At 33.6% G+C, this 26,933-nt stretch overlaps 3 protein-coding genes across 3 annotated transcripts in view; 2 read left to right on the top strand and 1 right to left on the bottom strand.

Annotated features, from left to right (window-relative positions):
* Positions 1-311: 311 nt before the first annotated feature.
* On the bottom strand, positions 312-7,678 carry LOC132142110 (transmembrane protein 154-like). The gene is made up of 7 exons (XM_059551746.1): positions 7,570-7,678; positions 6,826-6,864; positions 6,439-6,708; positions 5,531-5,582; positions 4,299-4,372; positions 3,275-3,323; positions 312-867 (listed from the first exon to the last, which is right to left on the bottom strand). Exons 1-6 carry the CDS (start codon positions 7,676-7,678, stop codon positions 3,289-3,291), a joined length of 579 nt encoding a protein of 192 aa, XP_059407729.1. The 3' UTR covers positions 312-867; positions 3,275-3,288.
* A 3,064-nt stretch (positions 7,679-10,742) lies between these two features.
* Positions 10,743-20,537, top strand: LOC132141791 (meiotic nuclear division protein 1 homolog). The gene is made up of 8 exons (XM_059551452.1): positions 10,743-10,829; positions 12,120-12,185; positions 12,287-12,344; positions 13,439-13,587; positions 14,934-15,008; positions 15,085-15,199; positions 18,868-18,912; positions 19,894-20,537. Exons 1-8 carry the CDS (start codon positions 10,827-10,829, stop codon positions 19,998-20,000), a joined length of 618 nt encoding a protein of 205 aa, XP_059407435.1. The 5' UTR covers positions 10,743-10,826; the 3' UTR covers positions 20,001-20,537.
* A 983-nt stretch (positions 20,538-21,520) lies between these two features.
* LOC132142160 (transmembrane protein 131-like) overlaps positions 21,521-26,933 on the top strand; it is a 46,245-nt gene continuing 40,832 nt past the window's right edge. Inside the window, exons 1-3 of the mRNA XM_059551809.1 lie at positions 21,521-21,702; positions 22,357-22,427; positions 25,356-25,396. Coding sequence (XP_059407792.1) covers positions 21,594-21,702; positions 22,357-22,427; positions 25,356-25,396 — 221 coding nt within the window. The 5' untranslated portion in view covers positions 21,521-21,593. The remainder of the gene's footprint in view (positions 21,703-22,356; positions 22,428-25,355; positions 25,397-26,933) is intronic.

The raw sequence follows: 26,933 nt of genomic DNA, 5'->3' as shown, positions 1-26,933 counted from the left end.
AAAAATAAAACAAATATTTCAATATATATTTGGTAAAATGTATCATAGTTTGCGCAAAAATTTCCGAAGGATCATGTGACACTGATAAAAATCCAGCTTCGATCACAGAAATAAATGACATCTTAAAAGGTTTTAAAATAGAAAGCAGTTCTCTTAAATTGTAATAATGTTTCACAATATTAACGAGTTTACTGTATTTTATTTAAATCAAATAAATGCACCTTTGGTGAGCATAAGAGACGTCTTTTAAAAACATTACAAAACATCTTATGATTGATTGTGTATAGTGCACTCACACAAGAACAATGATAACAATAATTCCTCTTTTAATGTAAAAAGACATACAGTACATAACAGGAAATGCATTGGTGAATTCCTAAAAATTATTAAATGATTTAAATTCCATTATTAATTGTAAACACAAACTTGCAATACTGCAAATAAAAGAAAAAATATAATACAGCCAATGTAATAATATTTACAAAGGTTAATGTCTCTATAATTTAAATGAAATGCATCTTAATGCATCTGAAGTTCTGTGGCAGCCCTTACATTGAGATAAAGACAGGAACAATCATTAAATTATAAAGAAACATCATTGATTATCATATAATTGTGGTGAATATCTTAAATATCAAAAGCACATAAAAGACCATATTGGCTTCCAGTGAACTGTTGGATCCTGATCAGTGCAACAGACAGATCTGCCTTTTTTCATCCAAGAGGATTAAGCAATATTATACAAATATCTTTTTAATATAAAGTTATGTTATTAAGAAACAATCTAAAAATGCTGGCAAAGTTTTCAGAATTACGAATTCCTAAAAATAGTCCACTGTGTCTGGATCTGTTGAGAGATACGGCTTCCTGTAAAACAAATGAGAGAAACACAGATTCATTTAAATAACATTTCATTTCAACATTTATCCTCCTTTTAGATTTTGACACAAAGCATGCTTAAAACTCGACATCTGCTGAAATTCAGATTGAAGCTTTTTATATTAAGTACAATTTACTTTCATAATATTTCAGTCATGCAAACTAATTTTATTAAATTAATTTAAACTGTTTGGTGAATGTACTCGATCTCTAAAACTGTTAAGACGAAGAATATTGATGTAATAGCTGTAGTTCTTGAAACCCGTCAGTATAATAAATATTTGTATTGAAATTGAAAAAAAATCTGGTGTATAAAAAAAAAATTATGTCAGATACCTTATTTATTTATGTATGCATGTACATTTTTGACAAAATTACCTGTTGGATTTTAAGGAATTTATTCTGTAATGTCCAACTCAAACGATCATTTTATTAAGAGAGTGTGGTTATTTTTCATTGTGCTGTTTAGAATTATTTTTAGAGTTTACTCTGACAAGCTGCTGTAGAGATTTGTGGAGTAATCTATAAACCTTTGTGCGTTTGTATATTATATCAGTCTTCACCAGTGCTGTTATATTCCAACAACAACTGCAAAGAATCTCTGTTTCCAGATTCGTTGAAGTCAGCATAAAAAGAGCCGTGCCCTTACTCCCGTGCTGATGTGGCCTCAGATACTCGCCGTTCATGTTTACATAAACCTTCATTTGTCATTCTTGACATCACCTAGCCTTTGTGTATCCTGCTCCCCTAAAGAGCTCGATCCTGGGAAAAACACGGTCTGCGTGACGTAAGTTTGCATTCCTGGCTCATGGACTCTGAACCTCTGATGTTCCCAGTGAGAGCGAGACGGAGAGCACGCAAGAGGGCAAAAAAGAGTCCTTCCTTGTCCACACACGCCTGCTGTAATCAACACCAGATGTCACGGCTGGCAGCATCGACCCGCCGGTCAGAAGTCAGCAGACACAGCCTCATCAAACCAACCTCGACAGAATGACACAGTCTGTGTTTGTGTCTGCGTTAGTAAGCAAGTGCATGTGGTCGGGTGTTTGTGTAAGAGCCGTGCTGATGATGATGTGGAGGTCAACAGACAATACTGCTGTTCATTAATCTGTCAGAGGTCCACTTCAAGTCTATTTGACAATCTAGGCACTTGACAAGAGTGTACCATGTTATTTATGTGTTTTGTTATTAATCGGAAATATTCCTTAAGCAGCAAATCAGTATATTAGAAGACACTGAAGACTGGAGGAATGATGCTGAAAATACAGCTGCACATCACAGAAATGAATTACACTTTAATAGATATTCACACAGAAAACAGCTGTTTGGAGGTGGAATATTATTTCACGATATTACATTTTGTTCTGTATTTTTTATTAAATGAATGCAGCTTTTGTGAGCAGAAGAGACTTCTTTAAAAATAAATAAATAAATAAATCTTGGTAACCTCAAACCTTTGAATGGTAAATTATTATTATTTTTAATATTCACACTGATTGCGTTCCATAAACAGTCTCAATATGGACTGAGACACTATTATTACTGAAGTGGACTGTATGGTCTAGATAATTTTTTTTGAGACTGAAAACTTTTTCTACTGGCAGCAGAATGTCATTGCTTATGTAGTTTTTGCACATCCCAACATCAAATGTAGTGTCTTTTTGCTCCTTTTTCCTGGTTATCTAAAAAGCATCAGTATGAAATATTAAATGTGTATCATATCATAGTTCAGATTGCATGACATAAACAATGTTCTAAATAAAGGAATGATCAGTTTCACTAAAGTATGCACGGGGAACTCTGATCCTGACTCGACTCAGAGGGGCTTTCCTCTGGAAATAAAGAACGAGGTAACCTTATGTCATTTCACAGCTCCAGGAAATGATACCTTACACATTACATTACAGGGTGTGACGCATGTGAACGCATGTCTTCATGCCTTGTCTTGCCACACTTCCCAGTGACTCATGTGTGTTTTCCCCTTTCAAATCAGCACAGTTTTATCACATCCAGTGCTGCGGACCCCTGTTCTGTTCAAGTTTCATGTTACTGATATGAACCCAGGGTTCTCTTTGTGTATTTACTGTACAGTTTTGAAATGGTATCACAACCGTTTATGTCGAAGACTCTTCGCCATTACTCGGAAACAATCTGAATTCAGCCTGAAATATGACGTGTGAATGTAAATAATCAAGAAATGCAACACACCTGCTACAGATCTGTCCTGAAAATTTAATATTTGCAAGCTAGTACAATGAGTTTCCTGTTATAACCACTAGACAGCTGTCCATGTACTGCGAATATGTGCTGACTATGTTCTAGAAATGGTGTAGTTCTCCCCAGTTTTGGACTATGTCTTGCATAAAGGAGGGAGTAATAATTCTAGTGTACTCACTTGAGTTCTATTCATTATATTTGGCCAGTGTCCACTTTCTTGCCTCCATCTGCAAGCAAACGATGAAAAGACGTTTATGTTAAAAGCTTTAAACCAAACATGTTACACAACATTAAATCATTTATACAACGGATGTTTTGAACCTTAATGTAATATTTCTAGTTAAAAATGTTGGTTTAAGTGTGAATAAGTTTAAGAAAGCTGACATCAAGTAAATATCAAGTAAAGTTTCTTTGAGCGTTTGAATGTTTTAGTGCAATGGCTCCCCCTTCTGGTCAAAACTTTACTGAATTCACTAAAACTGAAGCATGTTCACCTGCAAAATACTGTAATACACTGTATAATAGCCTAATAATGTTGGTTTTGAGCAAAACATTGTTAGAGCATATATGTGTAAAATTGATATTTGAATTGCATATATCCTTTAACATGATATGATGCATATTTGTTAGTCATATAGAAACAACTAGGATTTCCGTAATAGTACTAATAAAATAAATATTTTAAATAAACAATATTTATACATATCATATATATTATTGTTACTGCTTGTTTTCCAGCTAGCCATATTTTAACCATATTCATGCTTTTTACGGAATAAATTAAACTGATTTATTATGAGGCTGATTCGAAGCAATTTGAATAAATGCATTTTGAAAATATGATTTAAATAAAATCGAGTAGATGCAAATATTTAATAACACACTACTGTACTTTTTTTGAGTGCAGAAATAGTTTTACTATTCATGCATGACTGTTTATTTACAATAATACTGTGTAATCCAAATTAATGGAATTTCTTTATATGCAATTCAAGGATATAAATCATAAATGTAGGCCTAAGTATTTATTAATTTTTGTTGTTCATCGTGTACTTTTTTTTTTTAGAGCAGATTGACATTTTTTCCAGCACCTGTGGTTTGGATTAATCACTATAAATGTGCAATATCTGACTCATGCCAAGGTCCAGATATAAACCATGACCCAAGAGTCAGAAGAATACTAACAGATGTTTACTGGTTACCTTTGGCCATCCAGTTTTCTAGATCTTCCATTTCCAGCTCCATTACTGATGGGATGTCATCATCAAACATGGGCCTGAGGGGAAAAACACACATTTATACTCATGTTTGTATTCATTTTATTATCATGCATAAATGTCAGACAGTAAATTTCTATCAGATGCATAAAAAAGGCATGCAGTTATATTAAACTGCATGTTGAGGAAGAAAATAACCAAGTCCAATAATTACTGATGATGTTGTGAGTTTTTTTTATATTTTTTTTAAATAAGCTGTGTTTATGTGGGCAGTTTATTAAGAGGTGGAATTTATTTTTGCTTGCCTATGGCAGATTTTTATCTTTAAAGAGGAACCAACTAACAATGAGCAGCTTTTGTGCAGCATCATTACTAATATGTGTGAACAACAGTCTGAACTGCCAAAACACAACAGCCATTAAAAAGTTATGTTGTCTTAAAAGAACAGTTCACCAAAAAATGAAAAGTTGCTTATTTTCGCACTCTCATCAGATGAGTTTGTTTCTTTGTCAGGTTTGTTGAAATGCAGCATTGCATCAGTGTCTCATCAATGGATGCTCTGCATCAAATATGAGTCTATAATCCATAATAATACAAGTGTTAATATGGATAATAGACTCTTAAGTTTTTGAGTTAAAAACATCTTAATGCTGGATTTGTTTCAGCTGTTATCTTCTCCAGATGTTCACTGATGGACTGGAGTGCTGTGGATTATTGTGATGTTTTTATTCTTGACTCTCATTCTGACGGCACCCATTCACTTCAGAGCATCTGTTGATGAGACACTGATGCAGTGCTACATTTCTACAAACCTGATGAAACTCATCTACATCTTCGATGACCCGAGGAGGAGTAAATTTTAATTTCTGGATGAACTATCCATTTAATAGTGTACAAGGCTACACTATTATGTAATTGCTTAATGTTTGAAAATAAATACTGAGGGTATGGTCTTAAATTCAAAGTCATTCTAAAATTGTCTTAAAAAGACGTTTTTAGTATACATTTTTGTATGCATGCTTTTTTGTACCCATGTTCATTGTGGGTTTTATGTGTCTTACACATATGCACATACGTACACACACACACACACACACACACGCTTTGCACATCTGGGTAAGCCACATATTTGCTAAAAGGAACTAAGAAACAAACTAAACTACTGAAATGCAGCCAGCAGATAGAAACACAACATGCTCTTAGAAGCGTGTACTTACATTGGCACTTTTTCGTGGTCTTCATGATCCAGATAAGGATCTTCTTTAGTTTCTTTGGAAAACAAAAAAGATGAGAAAACATTTTAAAAATGATGTTTTCCTTCATTTATCGCTGAGTTTGAGCTGCTTTCTAAGGAACTGTAAACAATGAAAGGAGAAAGGAAATATATTTGATATATATAAGTCTCAGAGCGAGTTTGTATGTGTGTGTGCGTGTGTGTGTGTGTGTGTGTGTGTGTGTGTGTGTGTGTGTGTGTGTGTGTGTGTGCGTGCAAGTGTGTGTGTGTGTGTGTGTGTGTGTGTGTGTGTGTGTGTGTGTGTGTGAGAGAGAGTGTGTGCGTGCGAGTGTGTGTGTGTGTGTGTGTGTGTGTATAATGACATGGGTATGACACAGGTATTACAAGGAGAGGGTGACTTATGAGGACATAACCCATGTCCCCATTTTTCAAAACACTTATAAATCATACAGAATGAGTTTTTTTGAGAAAGTAAAAATGCACAAAGTTTCCTGTGAGGGTTAGGGTTAGGTGTAGGGTTGGTGTAGGGCCATAGAATATACAGTTTGTACAGTATAAAAACCATTACACCTATGGGATGAACACACTTTACACAAAAACAAACCTGTGTGTGTGTGTGTGAGAGAGAGAGAGTGTGAGTGTGTGTGTTTTGTGTAGTAAAGCAGAGTTTACAAATGCGTCTCAGTAGGTTTAAACATAGTTTAAACATTTACTAATGTGCATCCATTCAGATTTTTTCCTAACCGACTGTTATCACGTTCACCTTCAGGTTTTATGCACATCTGTCAATATTTGTGTCTTTCAGATAAAAATGTAAACACCACACTAACTGATGTTTTTGCTGGTTATTTAGAGTCTGTAAGTCTATTAGTTTGAATGCATTTAACATACCAGCTCTTATTCTCCTCCTGCGGTAGATGATGACTACACACACGATCACAGCGATGATGACGAGTGTGAGAACCAGAGGAATGATGATCATGATTACTGGGTTGAGATCCTCAGCGTCTGCGTCTGCGTCTGCGTCTGGTTGTGTCTGGGTCTCTATTTCTGCGTCTGAGTCTGTATTTGTCTTTTTCTCTTTCTCTGTCTCTGTAGTCGGCTCTGATTCCTGATTATTAACTGAGTCACTGCTTGGTGTGGAGACTACATCCAAGGAACCTACAGCTGAACAAGATTTAAGTAAAGGATCAATTTCCCAAGCTAGAAAGTCACTGTAAAAGTAGACCAGATAAAGCATAAATGGTTATTTTATCATCAGAAAAGATGAATACGTACTCAAGCGCCTGCCATCTCCAGAGCCATCCCCATGATTATCTTTAAAGCAATGAATAAATCATGAAAAAACATGGAAACAAGCATTGATACATAAAACATTATCTCTTATCTCTTTACATTAGTTATATGACTTTTGATGTGTCTGCACAATGATATTTGTTACAGTCGTGTTTTTTAAGGAAAGCTCTTCTCTTCTAATATTGTGAAATATTATTATTTGAATTTCTGTGTGAATCTGTGTTAAAGTGTAATGTATTTCTGTGATGCTCCGCTGTATTTTCAGCATCATTCCTCCAGTCTTCAGCGTCACATGATCTTCAGAAATCATGAAAATATGATGATTTAAGAAACAGTTCTGATTATTATCAATGTTGAAAACAGTTGTGCTGCACAATATTTTTGTGGAGCTGTAATACATTAATTTCAGAATGTAAATGTAATTCAGATAGATTTCACATCGTGGGGTTAATTCTGCAAACGTGGGAACACAAGTCTATCAGTGGTTTCTGGTTTAAGAGATGCTCTGAGTCTGAGACATGACACACTTCTGCTAAAAACTCTTTTAGATTACAGAAACACTTCTTGGTTAGTTTAGCAGGAGGAATGAACTTGGTACTGGAACGTTAATCCTAATTTTAAACAATATTGGGTATTGTCATTTGAAATCAATCATTCAATTATCACCATAATATTACTAATATCTGATATATTGCACAGCCCTAATTATATGTAGTTGATTCTTACCTGGGTTTTCTTCTTCACCCTCTGCGTTGAGATCTAACGCGGCTTTAAATGTAGAAACAGATTTATGAGTGAAGCATAAAACAAACACAAACAACACTATGGCAGACATAATGTACAAACTATTGCTTCAAACTTGAATAATATTTCCAAAAATAAGTATTAGAACCTAAAATGTACGTATTAATAGCTAAATGTGAATGTGTTTGGAAACGTTTACGTCACATCGAATAGAAATCATCAGGTGATCATCATCATCAGCAGATACTCACAGTCTGTCTCTTCATTGTCTTCACAGTGAACTGTAATGAGATGCAAATTAATTATTTACACATTTAATAAGTGACTTTAAAGAAGTTTCATCTAGAGTTTTATACGAGGTTCAGCTGAGGCCTGTTTCAGTTCAGAAAGATGTTACAAACAGTCCTTGTCCGTTTTTCCTTTACAGACTCATTTAATGGTTCATTAACGTTATTTTAACTATATATGTAGTGTACATTAATTCAGGTTTGTTCATTAAACGGTATCTAATTTTAATGTTGATGTTAATGTTTTAATGTTGACTACTAACATTAACTAAAATTAACAAATGTGTTAAAAGTGTTGTTTATTTTTTTCATATAGCTGTTATATTAACTACTATAAACACATAATACCTCACTGGGAAGTGTTACTAAAGTCATCTACCTTTAATTTATAAATACACAACTAATTCTGTATTTAGTGTGAAAGTGACTGGAAAGTGTGACCAACATCTCAACGTCTCAACTAAAACATAACCTTTATAATGCATATCAAAATTCATATTCAGCTACAAGAGAAGTGTGAGATAAAACGGAGGAAACGAATAATCAGCAACGAGGAAACGAGAGGAAGATACATTTGTCCTGAAATTATCTCTGTTCGTCGACAAAGACGAGAGCTGTTTTGTGCTTTGCATGAAAACAAATCCAACTAAATGTTACAATGAACTAGTTATAAGCTAATCTGATCACCTAGTCCTTTTTATCATTGTGCATTGTGGTCAAGAGATATGACAGGTCATTTGAATGTGCTCAGTCTAAAATGTTTTGACGAAGAGAACAGACAGAAGAGAGTTACTGTAGGTGTAGCTGGGGAAAATAAAAGAGAGCGAGCGAGAGAGAGAGAGAGACATAGGATTCAACATAAAACTGTGAGCACCTACCAGGTCCAGTCCAGCTAGCTGTCAATGCCAGAAGCAGGAATAGTGTAGGATTCATCCTCGGTGGAAGCACTAGACAGAGCCAGACTCAGTGCATAGTGACGCCTTCATGACATCCTGCTTCCTCTTTCAGACCTGATTCACCTTCCTAAGAAAAAAACACACACCCTCTCGTTCTCTCCCTCGGATGTGATGCAATCGAGAAGTGAGCTTGTTACCACAAGCCAAGCTGTTTCTGTGTAAGCTGTGAAAACACATTCCTGCGTATATGGTGTGTGATCTTGAGGGTAAAACCAGAAGTGTAAAAGAGCTCAGTAAACAGCTTTAGACACAAAGACTGAAAGAGAAATGTAAAGTGTGTGAGTGTATACACTGCTACAGCGGTCTCGGTCAAAACATGTTACAGACTTCATTACTTAAAAATGCAAATAACTGAATACATAAGTAGATTTTTGTAGCATGTGGATTTTAAGAAACTGAAGCTGTCAGGGCCACGATGTTATAAATAACTGATTATTATCATGATGCAAATATATAAGTATACGAATACCACAGAGTGAGATCTGTTGGATAAACTATTATCTAAAAAAAAAAAAAATATATATATATATATATTTTTTTAGATTAGTGTAAAAAAAATAACAAAATCACAGTATTAAATTATATTTAAAAATCTCAAGTCTTAGTAACAGTATTGCAAATATTGCAAAATAACCATATAAAAATTTCATCTATATTGATATTATATATATTGGGTCTCCGTATACAATTTGAAACTTAAACTTAAACATAATATATTTTACCTACCCATGTTCTGTTATTTATAAGTGCATCTTCTTATTTTAATTCCTATTGATATTTTTTTTTCACCTTTTATCCAACATTATCTTTTTTCTTTAACTACATTTGGAAATTATGTATTTAATAATGAAACAAACTTAAAGGGAACTTGCTATTTGAGTTTCAAGACACATGCACTAGTTTGGTCATCTAGTGACGAAACCTGACGGGCTTTTTGTGCTGCTAATTCCTAGAAAAACCAGAAGAACCAGAGAAACAGATCCAGATGTTATGAGGGAATCATGGGGATGCCGTGAAAAGAAATGGTGCAAGAACCAAACCCTTGATCACTGTAAAGATACCATTCAGAAGACATGCATAATTACATGTAGGCTCCACAAGGACACCGTAATATTATTGTAATCTAATAATATATATATATATATATATATATATATATCCAAATTTATTTCTATTTGGAAGTAAATTATAAGGAAACAATTTCATTTTGTGTAAAAACTAATTATTCAGAGCTCTTTTTATATAAATAGTCTGTAATGCACATATTTTAGAAGTTATAATTCTGTAATAAAAATGAATTTAAATTTAATAAATATATTTAATTCGATTCAAATTTATTTGAATGACGCTTTGCACAATACTCAAAGTGTGTGTGTCCAAGTAATGTTCCTTTCACTAATGAACAGTTCAAGATCATACAATTTATAAAACAACTAAGTAGCTAGATAATATTTTCAGTACTGCGCCGCCAAACTTCAATATTATTTTTTGTTTTGGTTTTGTTATGTCTGCGAATATAACTGCTTAGACTAGTCTTATAAGTTAGACACCTATTTATTTATTTATTACGCATGGTCATTACTTTTTAAGTCAATTGCATAAACCCTAAACAGATCTCATTTGAATCTGAAAAGTGAGACAGAAACCACTTGGTCAACTGGTCAAACCGGTTTAAGACGCATGCGCTGTAGCACTAGTGTTGCCAGGTTCGTATTTTTCCCGCGGAATTTATCAATCGAATTTAACTCTGTTGCCGCGGGTTGAAGCGATCCCAATAATGTGATATAAATCTCCTGAAATACTAATTATAGATTTTACCCCCCGAATTGAGATTTTTATTTTACCGGGGGACCCCCTGGAAACGCAATTGGACTAGTTTTGAGTAGCGGTTGAAAGGGTTTTATTGTATATACCTGGCAACCCTTTATATCACCACACATGCGCAGTGAGATTTCCTTCGCATCTGGCGCCAAACCCAAGCTGCTCGACTGGAAACATGGTGAGAACGTGATTTGTGTTTTTAATAATTCTATAACTTCTGTCACTGTTTAGAATCGTTTGTATGAATAAACTACACTAAGGTTTGTAGAAATGTGTTAAACAGGCTAAATAATTCTAGACTGTGGTGAGAGCTCAGAGTGACGTCTTTACCACATTATATTACTACATTATATATCATTTTCTCTTAACATGTAGCTTCTAAAACAAATATGATGGTAATTAAGCATTCACAACGCTTGGATGTTTTACATTTAATTTGATCAAGTGATAAATGCTCTCATAATTCAATACTTAAAATAAAAATTGAACTATCAACATGTTTCTTGAAAATAAACATTACTTCTATGTTCTGACATCAGGAAGGGGTTAAATAAGGTTTTACGACTTTTGCAAACTTTTATTAATCTTGTCATGTTTATGACAACTGATAAAAAAAATGATAATATCAAAGTCATTCTTAAAATCTGGTTAAAGCAGTCTAATTATCATAAAAAAGAGAGTGAAATGTAAGAATAAATACAAAAATATATTGTTATAAAACAATAAGAATGATGACTTTAATGTGGTGATATGGAAATAAATACATTAAAAATAAATGAACACATAAATAAAATAAATACAATTAAATACAAAATACAATTATTATGAAAAAATTATAAATTGTGGGATGAAAGGAATGTAAAAATATATTGAGGGCTACATTTAATTAATAATTAATTTTATTTGTTTTTGTAAGTAATTTATTCCTTTATCTAGTTCTTAAATCTGGAAATAAATGCATATTAAAAATAAATGTACACATAAATAAATGAAAAAAATAAATAAAAAAATAAATACAGTTAAATAAAAAATACAATTATAAAAATAAATGTACACAAATAAATATAAAATAAATAAATGAAAAAATAAAATAAAATAAATACAGTTAAATAAAAATAAATACAATTATTATTAAAAAAATAAGTTGAGGGGATTGAAGCAATGCATAAATAAATTCAGGGCTACATTTAATTAAGTCATTTATATTCTTTCATCTATTTCTTAACACGTTTATTTATTTATTGTAGTTTTGATACTCCATATCTTTTAGATAAATCATTTTTAACCGACCCATTAAAAGAAACCGTCTGAAAGTATTAGTTTACAGAAATAAGTTTTAAATAATTTTTTTCTCAAATATAAGGATAAAAACTTCACACCTGTTCAATAATTGATATATTTAACACAGAAAAATGCAAACCTGTGTTCACCTTATTAATACAAAATGTTAATCTTTTATATCCCACAGTCTAAAAAGAAAGGACTCAGCCTGGAGGAGAAAAGGAGTCGTATGATGGAGATATTTTTTGAAACTGTAAGTATTCTTGATTTCATATTCTTTCTTTCTTTGTGTTCATGTCTGACACCGTTCTCTAGTAGTTCAGTATAATCTCAAACTCTTGACAAATCTTCCAGAAAGATGTGTTTCAGCTGAAAGACATGGAAAAAATCGCCCCCAAGTCCAAAGGAATCAGTAAGTTTGATCAACCTTGTAATGATGCATGGGTTTTATTGAAAGAATGTAATGGTAATCATCAAAAAATCTAAATATAAATCAATTAACAGTCTTAAAACATAGAAAGCAATTTAGTGACGACAAGGCGTTTTTTACGCTTCGCCAAACCCACACCAACACTTTTGCAAAAAAATAATATTTTTTATCTTGCATTGAATGTTAGTTACACACTTTCCCCCTTTTTTCTTCTTATCTTATTGATTTTCTTATTACCGATACCAATTATTTGCATGTTTATGTGCCCGATAACCGATATGCAGAACCGATATTTATTCTTAGTTGTAAAGGAAATAAATGACTTAGTGGAGAAAGAACATACCTCACTTTGGTTTTTCCTCTTTTCAGTCATCTTTTCTTTTTTTTTAAGTGTTGAAAATTTGTGTTTAATGTTAAATCTTTATAGTACAACAATAAAAACATTTTATTTATAAAAAGCATCAACTTAAACAACACGTTGATGCTTTTTATAAATAAAATGTTTTTATTGTTGTAATATAAAGATAATATAAAAACAATAAGCAAAATAAATGTAGGATGTCTAATGTTTTCAAATGGAGAAAATTTAATAAAGGACATGAGTCAACTTCATTTTAAACTACCGTTTTTGTAGCCGTTTAATAGTTCGAGAATAGAGTCCAGAATAATTCACTGGATAATGTTAATTCACTGAATAATATTCAATATATTTTTTTGAACAGAGATATGAAAGTGGCTTCACGAGACTAATGATGGAGCAAATTTACAATAGAGAGAGAATTATATTCAGCATTTATCAGCAAATCCGATATTACAAAACCGATACCCGGTTAAGCGCTTAAATATCGGGGAAAATATCGGTAAATTGATATATATCGGTTGATCTCTACTTGTGACAAATCATCATATTTTGCAATAACGATGTAGAAAACACCAGAAATCCCAATGCTTGTGTTTGCAAGGTAATAAAATAAAAATGCATGTGCAAGATCACTGTATCTCAGGTTTTCAGTGCAGTGAAGATATGTTTACTGAGAGAATTTTTACTAGAAAATGGGTTGAATCTTTTTCTTCAGCTCCCATGTCGGTGAAAGAGGTGTTGCAGAGTCTGGTGGATGATAACATGGTGGACACCGAGAGGGTGGGCACCTCCAACTATTTCTGGGCGTTCCCCAGTAAAGCCCTGCACGCCCGTAAACGCAGATTAGAGGAGCTGGAGACACAAGTGAGAGCGTTGCTTTCTGATATCTGACACTGCCATTCTACTAGTTGCAATAGTGTTTCAGGTTTTAAGGGGTGGCTTATTGATGTCTACATATAGCTGTATTTCTTTTGAAGGAATTGTTGGGCCAAAAATGAAAATTGCATCCAGAGATGAGTTTGTTTCTTCGTCAGATTTATAGAAATGTTGCATTGTGATTACTTGCTCACTGTAAGTGAATGGGTGCCGTCAGAATGAGAGTCCAAACAGCTGATAAAAACATCACAATAATTCACAGCACTCCAGTCCATCAGTGAACATCTGGAGAAGACAAAAGCTGAAACAAAGAGTTGTTGAGTCTATAATCCATAATATCACCCTTGATGAAGAAACAAATTCATTCAATCTTCCAATTTTGTTATTATTATTATTATTATTTTTTAAGATATATGATGTTAATAAACCCATTTACTTGAACTTCCAAAATCTGCTCACTTTAAGATGTACTGAAAACCACCGTCAACATACAAGTGATGCGCAGAATGGAAATGAAACGCATAACACCCATCTGTTCATTACTGATATACAAATAAATATAACCACTATTACTGTTTTTTACCATAGAGTAATCCAATATCATACTGTAAATACGACAACATTGTATTGTAAATAAACACATATTGTATAATGTAGTGCCCAGTGAAATGTTTTAGTTTTTTTTCCAAAATTCAATTTTTTTTTTCTTTTTAAGGATTCCATTTTTTTCTACCATTTTTACTTTTCTGGAATCCTTTTTAATTGTTAAAAGCATGTCTAATACATTTAAATCATAAAACCTATACAATTTAACATCAAAATATTAGAATTTTAACAAAACAATAAATTGTTAGGGCCCTATAAAATAAGTTTAAAACAATTATCACGTTCTGTTATATTAATACAAAATCCTGTTTAAGCATGTTTAATTATTTGAATGCATAAAAACATTTATTTTTACAATAGCCCTATATTTAAACACACACACACACACACATACATATATATATATATATTCTTTATTTTTAATTTTTTTTATGTATTTTAATTTTACTGGTTATCATATGAAGACATAAAGTACTTAATTTTATATTTTAATCAAAAGGAAACAATTTATACATTTTTTTGGCAAAGAAAGATGGTTTACTACTTAATAAAATATAGGGCAAATATTGTGTTTATTCCCTAAACATAATTCATTCCAGTTAAACTGAACGTTTTTATAAACTATTTTTATATAGTGAATTTTTCCATTGGTGTAGATCTTGGTTGAAGCTTTCTGTTCTGACTTGTTTGCATAAGAGTTTTAATTTCTTTTTCTTCTGTGCGTGTAGCTTGAGGATGGGAATCAGCGTAAAAAAGCCCTTCAGCAAGCAGTTGACAAAGCCAAAGTGGGACGTGAAGTTACCGTGAGTGCTCTAGATTACCGTACAGCTCTAATGTCTGTGGGCTCTGTGTGTGAACGCTGCTCTCGTGTGCATTTAGGAGGAGAGACAGGATCTGCTGAAGGAGATCGCAGCACTGAAGCCTCAGAGAGATCAGCTGAAGGCCGAACTGGAGAAGTACAGAGAGTGTGATCCTCAGGTGGTCGAGGAGATCCGTGAGTAAACCACAGATCTGTGTGCATGTTTCTAATAACTGGAATAAAAAATAGATTAGAAAACATCAACCGAATAAGAAGCATTGCTAAAACTTAAACTGAAAAATATACAAATATGAGCAAAAGGTATAGGCTAATTGTATGTAAATAATGCTGATGATATAAATAACACTGAAACTCAGCACAGAGGCACTAAAATAGTTCACATCTGACCCTCCAGGATACTTTTTATTCATATTTTTAACAATTTATTTATTTGTAAAAACTACAAAAATAATAATAATAATCATATAAAATAATACATTTAATTAATTGTAATAATTATAGAATCAAAATGCTGCTATCTTAAGTAAAAAAAAAAATTTACAGATGTATTTTTTCAATATTTATTTATTTTCTAATTTTTAATTAATTTATTTCTATTAATTGCATCCTGTTTTTTATATCTTTAAATGTTATATATATATATATATACACACACACACACATATATATATATATTCATATTTATGCATTATATGAATGTATACATTTCAGAAAAATGTTGTTTATATATTAAATATATTTAATTATAATATAAATTATAGGGATGCACCGAAATGAAAATTCTTGGCCGAAACCGAAAACCGGAAAAGAGAAAACCAAGGCCGAAAACCGAAACCGAAACACCGAAAGAAATTATGCCAATTATTAGTACCATTGCATTTATTGCTATGACCGTGTACTAACTTTACTAAAATTAAGACATTGCAATTGCATAAATTAATATTAAAGTTTCAAAGATAATTACAATTACATAAATTATTTAAAAAAAACATAAAAATACATAATTACAAATTATGCAAATATTTATTAAGCACATTGCAACAATGCACAGTATTAAAATAAAATTCAAACTAAAAATTTATCCCACTCATGTGTATATTAAATAATAATGTACAGGCCTACTGGCCTGCAGAAAGGTTTTAAAATGAACTGTTCTCTCATAAAAACAAAGTGCATTTAGGTGAAGTGCATTTGAAATTTTTCTCTGTAGGACTAGAAAGTGCATTACTTCTCCAGTAGGCAAGACTGTTATCACTTCTGGGGATGGGGACTTCAGACAGATAACCATCTAGCTGTTGAGCAGTTGAGCTTGTCATCTGCCTGACATTTGAGAAATATTTGAGAGAGTGTATTTAAATAGGCCCAGGGCATAAATAAACATTTTTATCAAATTAAAGCAGAAATCTAGCAGAAAAATGGCTACAATATGATATTATGTATGCATGTGTGTGTGTGTGTGTGTATATATATAATGTCACATATATAGTAGCCTAAGAACAAAATAGCCAACGTATTATTATTATTTGAGGCACTTTCTTGCAGAACTTCACTGAACATATCAGACACCGAGGGTGCATGCCTCTCATCTGGTGCAGACACGAGTCTATTTTTTCTGCGTTCTGATCTCAGTCTCCTGCGCTTGGCGCTTCTCCGTCTCCACGCGGGTTCTCCGCATCCAGCGCGGCCTGGATCATTTCTCGTGCGCGCTGCCTTATTTCCGCATCCAAGTAATGGTCTTTATAACGCGGATCAAGCACATTCGCGATGAAGTGCAGAGGATCTGAAAAGATCTCAGTGAGACGTGTGCTAACAGACTCTACTTTTCTTTGTTTTCACTTCGTGTTCCGTCTTAATCTCTTTGTTAGGAGACGCTTTAGTGCTGCGAATAAAGGAATAAGAAGAGAGAGAGTGTTCTCACAGGTGTGAATTGAATGTCGCGGGGAGCTCGTGGTCTGCGCTATGCACGTGCAGGTCGCGGTTTCTGTTTGCGTCATCACAACATTTCGGCCGTGTTGTTTCGGTGATAAAAGTCTATCGGCCGAAAACCGAAAATGCCATTTTCGGCCGAAAATTTTCGGTGGCCGAATATTCGGTGCATCCCTAAAAATTATATTAATATAAATATATTTTTGAAACATACTGTATGTATGTCTATATATATATATATATATATATATACAGAACACATATATTATAGATACGTAATTTTCTGTAAAGTTGCTTTGTAATGATTTGTATTGTAAAAAGCGCTATACAAATAAACTTGAATTGAATTGAATATATTATGCAAACAAATACTTTTATATTGTATGCGTTTAGTCATGATTAATTGTTTGTAGCACTAATATATATATTGGCTTTAGATCTGTAGTCGGCCACTGGTCCCTAAGATATTGGGACCAACAAAAATATTTTATTGGTTGACCACTGTAATCATCTCAGAGTACAGTACCTCTGTATGTGTGTGCTCTGAGATGAGAGTCAATAAAACTTTTGAAAACTAATTAATCAGTCCTCATAAACGACAGGAATTCAGGAATAAATGTGGATAGCGAGGCTCGTCCTGAGCCCTTACACTTCTGCTGGACGATGATTCACAGGCTGACTGCTCACTTCGCCTTGTCTCAAAGCAGGAAGTTCTGATATCTCTCAATATTATCAATCTTAAATCGATTTCACAGTTACATTCCCATGACACTCATAATTTCTGCCCGGACTGGTTAGTTCTCTCTGTATGGTTAATTAATAATAATCTTAAATAACTGTCCCGCTTATCATGCGGCCACTTGCCTGATACGTTAATAATTGAATGCAAAATATTAATTTGACATTTTAATTACCTCAACATGAGCGCTCTGTTATCAGTTGTAGCTGTTGTGGCTGTATCAAAATGACCACTAGATGGCGTGATTGAAGAATCAGAGTCCTATTGGAGTAATACAGCTGCACATCACAGAAACACATTAACCTGTATGTTAAAACATTGAAACAGATCATTTAAACTGACAAAAATTCACAATATTAAAGTGTTTACTGTATTTTTAATAAATAATTGTAGCCTTGGTGAGCATAAGAGAGATATTTCCGAAAAAGAGAGGGGGTGCTTAAAAATGTATTTCCCAACAAAAGTGTGAAACCGGCAGAAAAAAGGTTTTGGAAACACTGGCCAACTCAGACGTACAATATTTAATTTAATTCATACAGGCCTACCCCATGTTGCACGTTTGCACTTTAAAAAAAATAATAATAATTTTTAGGTCTATGTCCAATCCCTCACTTTTTCTAGTTATGTAAGGTTAAACATTTTTGCCTGTAATTATTATATTTTTTAAAATATCAAGATCACAATATGATATCAATGTCACGTGGATATATTGTGTAAAATATAGTGAATTTTAGCTCATGTAATGGATGGATCATCTCGACACAGGATCTGTGCTCACCAACACAGATTTCGACAGATTTGTGAACGATATTTGAGAAAATGTTTCTTTTTTCTTCGTATGATGCAGAAATGATATCTAGTCAGTTAGCATTGCATTATAAATATACATATTCCTAATTAAAAATACCAGAGATTGCCAAACACTGTTACAGTGGTATGTTAATTCTCTTCACATTTCGTCAAACATTTCTTCTTTATTTTATTCAGTTGACCGTATACAGGATTTCCTGGAAAGTCATTTGTTTTATCATTCGGTTTCACTGAACTAATGTTATTTTAATCAACTAAAATGAGATTTAAATGATGAAATATTGACTAGATTTAAAGGATATTTTAATCAATAGAGAAAAACAGATTAAACTGGAATGGCACTGCTGATATATTCATCTTTTTCTAGGCAAGGCAAACATTACAGCGAAAGAAGCCGTGTCTAGATGGACGGGTAAGTGTTTTGTGTGCCTTCCTCTTGAACCAAACCCTTGTAGATAAATAGATTTAATGCATTATATGATTTAGAGGATAGATGAGCCTTTTGAGAAGTCAGGGTCAAGTTATCAACCTATATTTATAAAGATATTTTCAGAAATGTAAGGCATGCACCGTGGTGTCGTGTCATAGTAATCAATCGGCTCACTTATTAAATGCCTTTTTTTTTACTTTTGCTGAATGCAATAGAAAACAGGATAACATTTTAGTGTCACCTTATTTTTTATTACATGTAAAGATGACAAAAAAAGCATAGTTCACCCAAAAATGAAACCACGTAATCGTGTCAAACCTAAAGCATTTCCATTCATCTTCATAACTCAAACATGCCTCTAATTAAAGTCTAGGCCTATAAGAAATTAAATCAGCAAAAAATGAATATCTTCCTCAGTATAGAAATATCTAAACATCCTTAGATGCGAAATATAGATGTGAAGTCGTCTTTTCTGAGAAATTGAACAAAATGAAGTTAAAACAGGAGTAAATATCTATAGTCTTAAATTTACCTTCATAAAATCCGACCATAATTTACCACCAAATCGAGTATTTTAATCCAAGTCTGCTGAATTTAATTTAGCCTTTTCTTGTTTCGTAGACAATAAAACCACTTTTATAATTAGCACTGATTTCATATGTGACTTGATTGATTGATTTATTTATTGGATGTGTATTTTTAATGCAGAAAAAATGCACCTGTACTTAAAAAAATAAAATAAAATACGATCATCAATCAGTTTTGTTGAATTGATGAATCTGTGTATTTAAAAGCAATGCCTCTTTTATTCATATTTATAATTGCACAACTGTTTCTATCTGCACATTTAGAAATGGCATTTCTGAGATAGTTGCACAATTCAAAGTTGAATAGTATTCAGAATTGTTTTGCATCTTGTATGTTTTGTCTTTTTTTTTTTTTTTACGTTCAATTCTTTTCCAGATAATGTTTTTGCAATCAAATCCTGGGCAAAAAAGAAGTTCGGCTTTGAGAACAGCAACTTGGACAAAGCCTTCGGGATCCCTGAGGACTTTGATTACATTAACTGACTGATCAGAAACTCGCAGGATCTTGGGATTGTTTGATCTGTGTTTCTGTGATTCAGTTTGTTTTATGTTTGGTTATCAGTTCTGCACGTTCGAGACAAAGCTGAGACTTCTTGACATCTGCCACACCCTTGTCTAGTCCAAGGAGAACATCGAGACTGATTTGTCAGCACAGACGGGTAAACAGTGGTGAAAACACTCCTGGTGTGTACGCGGAGAACAGTTGTGTTAACCCCTTGCTGCTCAGAGATGCACTCTGTCTCTCTCAATCCAAGGAAATGAATCACAGGGTAGAGACGCGTGAAATTATTCACTTGTGGAAAAACAAAGCATGCACTTGTTTCTATATAATGTAGGAATGTGTTATGAGTTTGAAGTTAATTCAGATGTTCAGATCACTTCAGATGCTTTAATCTTTGGTTTGCATTTATCATTATTGATCATTTTTCACCGTGCACGTATTTTTGTGCATCTTGCAAATATGAAAAACGGTCATTTGTTTTGTGTAATACGATTTAATAAATGTAGTTATCAAGCAAATTGTTTGTGATTAAGTATTTTGTCATGCCAAATAATGCACTTAAACAGTAAAACATACCTTTAGTTAATTTTTTAGCAATAGCTTGTTGAAAATAAATAATGCTTGTGTTCGCTGCAACACAGTATATTTTTAATATATTATATATAAATATACATAATATATTTTTTTCTCCGCATTTCTATTTCTTGTGAGAATTGCCTAAATCCATGTATTGCATTTTTTAGTGATTCAAGTGATTTTTTTTAAATATATATTTTATTTCTTAATTTAATATTTAAAGGTTCATTATTTCAAATAAGTTACTTATCAATATTTGAGTGCATTTAAATACAAAAATAAATATACTTAATGCTTTAATGCTGCATGCTTAAAAAAAACGTACTTTTATTTTTTATTGTAGTTCATTATAATTTATTCATAGATTTTTACAATGACAAAAATACGGGATATCTTTATGGAATTATTTGTGTATATTACAGAAATATGACATTCTTTTCTGACCTTAAAAGTATATATATAAAAAAGTATGACCTAAAAGTATGATCTCCGCTCATGCTTTTGACCAGTTTGTATGAAGATGATGTTCTGATATACTATTTTTCTTTTATGCATTATGTGCGTTAAATAAATGGTTATTCACATTCTATAATGCATCTATAAATTGCATCTTAATGTGATTATGAAGTGTGTTATTGGGGCAAACCATAATGAAAAAATAGTGTAATAATGGAACATTTATATAAGAATATCTCATACTGTATATTTTTTAGTAATGTATGTTGATCTATAGTTTCTTGTGTTTTTGATTAATGTATAACATGTATGAAATAACAACGTATGAAAAAAACTGTGGTCTCAGTGAATTCACTAAAATATAAAGTCCTCTACAGAAAAGTGTCGGGGTCCGAGGAGGATCCACGCGACGCGACCGAACTCAAGTAATTGTCGCGCTGCAGTGCGCTCGTCGGCCGCTAGAGCGCGCACTTTCAGGAGGGGGCGCTGCTACTGAGAGAGCAAGAGAAAGAAGTGAAGCCAGTGAGCTCAGCACAGCCAGCATGGCGAGCCAGAGGGACTCCACGCACACTAAAACACGGATTAACGTCCTCCTGCGACTCCTACAGCTCTTCCTGCCTTACATTCAACACGGAGGAGCTCAGTTTGAAGGTGCGCGACCGATTCGTCTCGTTTCTTCAGTCCGCGAGCGAGTGCGAACATGTCGGAGGAACTGTCGAGGGCTGATTTGACAAGTACTCAAGTGCACTCACTGTGCTAAAAGGGCACAGCAAACACTGTATCTACCCTAAACATGATCTATTTCATGCGGGGTTTCATCCCTCTGTTTGCATGCATAAGGATTTATGTTTTGATTCGAATCCGAAAGAAGACGTTTACGCTCTTTTTGGCCAGATATTCGATTTCCTGTGTCTATGCAATATGCTACATTGCTCATAAAGCTTCATACAGATGGTATTCAGATGCAGTCTGTGGGAACTAAGCGTCTAGATGAGAGAACAGCGTTATTGCACATTTAAATGTCTTTCCAGATGCGTGCGTTTGGATTGTTGACACGGTGTGAGCTCGCGACTAAAATAACCCGTCCGTTCAATTTCACGCCTTTGTCATCCGCTGCTGCAAATACATCATCAGTTTGATCAGTTCACGGCATGCATGCCGAGATGAGCCGTGCACTAGTGTCATTTTCGGATTCCCCGTGTTTTCTGTCAAGAGACAGGATTGATGTCTGACGCATGTTGTTGTTGTTATTGTCGCATGATTATTTATTTTTCTACATGCTCATGCCATTCTTTCCTCTTGAAGCTCTGACTCAGATGTCCGGCGTGGTTGAGGTTTGGCAGGCTGAGGACGCAGATTTCTTCATGCCATCGCAGGTACGTGATGCTCGAGCACAAAGACGTCATGCACTGGACGTTTTTATCGCAGCGCAACTTCACTGTGAGTGAGCACGCTTGTGTTTACGCATTTACGCGCGCGACGCGGTGCGCTGTTGTTGCATTTGCAAAGGGTGCGAAAATCAAAACAAGGCTTTTCTTTGAGTATTATTTAGCATGCATTGATTTATGCACTTCTTACATGTGCAAAGCGATTATTTATTTAGCAAGTGGGCTCTTCACACTTTTCTAGTCTTTACCTCCTATGTTTTGAAGTGTACTTTTCTCTTTAAAATGCCTTTTAATAGACTAGCATCTTTAAGAAGTCGTTTTGGAAACGGTTTAACTGGAATTCTTAAAGGCACAGTTCACTCACACTGCAAAAAAATACAAAATAATTCAAAAAATAATCAAGATACATTTACGTGAAGCAAAAAGACTTGAGATGTCAAGTCTTGTCAAAATGTTGTTAGTTTTTGCTTAACACATATCATACCAAAATTGAATTATGGCTGACTCATTCAGTCCTTAAAAAAATTATATATATATATATATATATAATTTTATTTTTACATTTCTCATTCTTAGTTCACCTTGATGTGCTAAAAGTAAATCTGAAATAACATTAGACATAATAAAAAAAGATACAAATGATTTATATGAAAACTGAAAAAAAAATGAATTCAAGTATTAATAATAGTATATAAATTGCACTAAAATAAGACTGTTTTGAGGCCCGTTCTTCAGATTGTGGTTCACTTAACATCATAACATTTACACAAGTGTTGCTATCTAAACACAGTGATGTGTAGATTAATATGATTAAATATTAATTTAATGAACAATTGGTGCTTGAACCCAACACCTGGCACAGTTAGAAAGGTGTGCTTTGCTGATTACGATCAGGTTCATGAGACTAATTAAAGATTGATAAAGAGTTTTTTCATATTTCCTTTGGGGCAGGAAGCTAATGCACGTCTTCACAGGTTCACAGACAGTTTTCAGCTTTAGTGGTTAACAGTTTTACGTAAGCAACCTTGTCTTAAGGCCTTAGAACGGCCACAATCAAATCAAAGGGGATGGAAATTCCATTTATACTTCTGCTTTTGTTTAAAGGGGCTTTGTTTGTTTGGTTGAGTCTAGTGGAGGTGTTCAGATGTCATTACATCAATCTGTACTAGTATTCATATATAGTCAGCTTGATCCATGCCACATGGAAACGTCAGACTGAAACTGAACCATTGCTGACACATTAAAAAAAAAAATCATGAGGATTGACTTATACGTCAGAACTGAGTAGGTTCTTTTCTAGTAAAAAAATTATATATATATATATGAAGCGAAACGATCAGTCTGTGCAAGAAACTGACCATTAGTTACATAATTATTACCTGTGATCCAGAGATTCAGGCAAACGGTTCACTTTGTGAATGAATCATTCTTTTGAACTGGTTCTTTTTAGTGAACTGGTGCAACCTGTTCATCAGATAGGGCTGAAGTTACTCAATCAAGTCGCGATTATGTAAACGAACTAGTGAATTGAACTGAAGAAGAAATTCACCTATATCTTGGATGGACTGAAGGATAGAAAATGACCAGCATGTTTTTATTTTTAGGTGAACTGTCCCTTTAAATGAGAAGGATATGGTTTGCTTATTCATGAATAAACTTAAATAAAAAAAGTTGAGGTCAAATGCACAAACAGCTTTCTATTAAAAATCACCCAGCCCCATAAATATACTTGGATTCATTTGTAGTCAATAAAGATGTCAGGAGTGATTGAGTAGACCTGCAGCATTTAAAGAGAACCTCCTTCAGCTGATAACGGATGGGTGCCGCATTCTTTAATTCTGCACTTGTGAATACTACACATTGAAACTTGTTTTCAATAGGTCTGCATATTCATCCAATCAACCATTGGATAAAATGTGTTCTTAACAGTCATCTTGACTCTATGCAACCAAGTGGCCTCTATATACATCCATTATATGCTTAGAAGGCTATAGTTGGATTTAGATTAGATTAGATTCCACTTTATTGTCATTATGCAGAGTGCTAATGAAATGCAGTTCGTAAGGAAAACCTGTTTTAACAGTGCAGTTTCAAGGCTCTCAGTAAGATGGCTATTTTGGTAGATTTCCTATATTGTGCTGCAGGCGGTTTGTGGAACAGGATGGTTATGTGTCATAACGGCACAGTGTTTCCTTTCACTACTGTTCCATTAAAAACAAGGTCAGGTCAGATCTATTTAGACTCTGAACTTACATGTTTCTGTTTACAGTTTTCATTTTAATGTGATGCTTGCAGTGCAGTGCTAAATGAAGGAATGTTATGCATTCTCAAATTGACTACACTTTCTTATGTTTACTTGGCATCAGTGCGATTTCTTTTTAAGAAGTCTCTTCTGCCCACCAAGGCGGCATTTATTTGATCAAAAATACAGTAAATAGAGTAAAAATCTGTAATATTTTTACTATTTAAAACAGCTGTTTTCTGTGTGAATCTCTGTTATACTGTAATTTATTTCTGTGATGCTCCGCTGTATTTTCAGCATCATTCCTCCAGTCTTCAGTGTCACATGATCTTCAGAAATCAGAATAATATGATGATTTACTGCTCAAAAAACATTTCTGATTATTATCAATGTTGAAACAATGCTTCGCGTAATATGTTTATTTATTTATTTTGAAAAACGATGAATCTGTGATTTTTTTTTTTCTTATTTTTTTTTTTTCATAACTGGCAAGTTCAAAAGAACATCATTTATTTGAAATGGAAAGCTTTTGTAAATTATAAATGGTTTTTACTGTTACATTTGAGACGTGTGATGTGTCTTTTGAACAGTAGTGTATGTGATTCTACTCCATAACTGTACTTAACGTAATAGCGCTGTTACCAACTGAACCAATTTTTACTTTTTTCTTCCAGGCAGAGGAGCAGCACAGTGAGAATGTTCCTCGAGAGGAGAGGTGAGAGTTTATCTTTAAACCACAATCCCTTTTAGACTTCCTTGGAATATTTGACATTATTCTTTAAAACCATTGTTCAGGTGTGGTTGGTGAAATATGTTGTTGTAAACCCTCAATTTGTTGTATGTAACATAGTTTGCTAAAAGATCATGTTCAAAACATGAAACACAAAAGTTTTACCTGTTTAGTATCACATATAGGTTTCTGGTGGTAACCAGTGTACATCTCCTAAACATTTATCTGAAGGGAAGACTGGTTTATTTCAACAGTGCATGGAAATCTAATCCACATGAGGACATGAGCTTTCGGTTTACTCTACATTTGCATTCATGTGCCTGAGATGAGCTAAGGTCAACACGCATTGTTTTGTTAATTTCATTTCAGTGGCAAGATAGCAATAACAGCAGCTTATAAATAAAATTCCAGTGAGTTCTATGGAGAAATATAAATTTTAGCAAAAGGCTTCAAGGCAGCACATGTGTATTTCAGAAGAAAAAGAGCAGCATGTAACATGAGATATGAGATTAAGTGGAGATGAGAAAAAAAGTTGGCACACATTACCGACGTACAAAGGATTTAAATTGCAAGTTTTATACATGTTTTGTCTTGTCTATTATTGCTTTGGCTTGGTGTAAACACAAAGGCACATTTTTGTATGCAATTATACAAACTGAAAAATACTTTTATCCCATGTGTCTACTACATTGTGAATTTTACAGATGTCGATGTGGAAAGTTGTAGTGACTGGGAAAAAAGTTCAGAGATCCAACCGTGTTAGAATCTTTGGGTCTCTAAAGACCTGACTATGTAGTAACGATTAGCAAAACATATGCTAAAAATCTGAAAGTTATTTATCTGACTGCCACCACTGTGTAAGCGAGGAACTATCAAATATAACACAATTGAAGTATGGAGTGCCACAGGGCTTTGTAATAGGTCCTCTTTTTTTTTTCTCCTCTAGGAGACACTACAGTCGTGGCCAAAAGTTTTGAGAATTACATAAATATTGGAAATTGGAAAAGTTGCTGCTTAAGTTTTTATAATAGCAATTTGAATATACTCCAGAATGTTATGAAGAGTGATCAGATGAATTGCATAGTCCTTCTTTGCCATGAAAATTAACTTAATCCCCAAAAAACCTTTTTCACTGCATTTCATTGCTGTCATTAAAGGAGCTGCTGAGATCATTTCAGTAATCGTCTTGTTAACTCAGGTGAGAATGTTGACGAGCACAAGGCTGGAGATCATTATGTCAGGCTGACTGGGTTAGAATGGCAGACTTGACATGTTAAAAGGAGGGTGATGATTGAAATCATTGTTCTTCCATTGTTAACCATGGTGACCTGCAAAGAAACAAGTGCAGCCATCATTGCGTTGCATAAAAATGGCTTCACAGGCAAGGATATTGTGGCTACTAAGATTGCACCTAAATCAACAATTTATAGGATCATCAAGAACTTAGAGGAAAGAGGTTCAATTCTTGTAAAGAAGGCTTCAGGGCGTCCAAGAAAGTCCAGCAAGCGCCAGGATTAGGGAT

Source organism: Carassius carassius, chromosome 6 (assembly GCF_963082965.1).
Source record: "Carassius carassius chromosome 6, fCarCar2.1, whole genome shotgun sequence".
NCBI lineage: Eukaryota > Metazoa > Chordata > Actinopteri > Cypriniformes > Cyprinidae > Carassius > Carassius carassius.
This window is presented reverse-complemented; position numbering and strand designations above follow the sequence as displayed.

Excerpts from the sequence above, each read along its gene's own strand:
- LOC132141791 (XM_059551452.1), top strand. Across the intron at positions 15,200-18,867 it reads TCAGGTGGTCGAGGAGATCC|GCAAGGCAAACATTACAGCG; the intron begins GTGAGTAAACCA and ends ATCTTTTTCTAG. Across the intron at positions 18,913-19,893 it reads AGCCGTGTCTAGATGGACGG|ATAATGTTTTTGCAATCAAA; the intron begins GTAAGTGTTTTG and ends ATTCTTTTCCAG.
- LOC132142110 (XM_059551746.1), bottom strand. The coding sequence starts at position 7,678 with ATGTCTGCCATAGTGTTGTTTGTGTTTGTTTTATGCTTCACTCATAAA. Across the intron at positions 6,865-7,569 it reads GGGTGAAGAAGAAAACCCAG|ATAATCATGGGGATGGCTCT; the intron begins GTAAGAATCAAC and ends ATTGCTTTAAAG. Across the intron at positions 3,324-4,298 it reads AGAAAACTGGATGGCCAAAG|ATGGAGGCAAGAAAGTGGAC; the intron begins GTAACCAGTAAA and ends GTTTGCTTGCAG.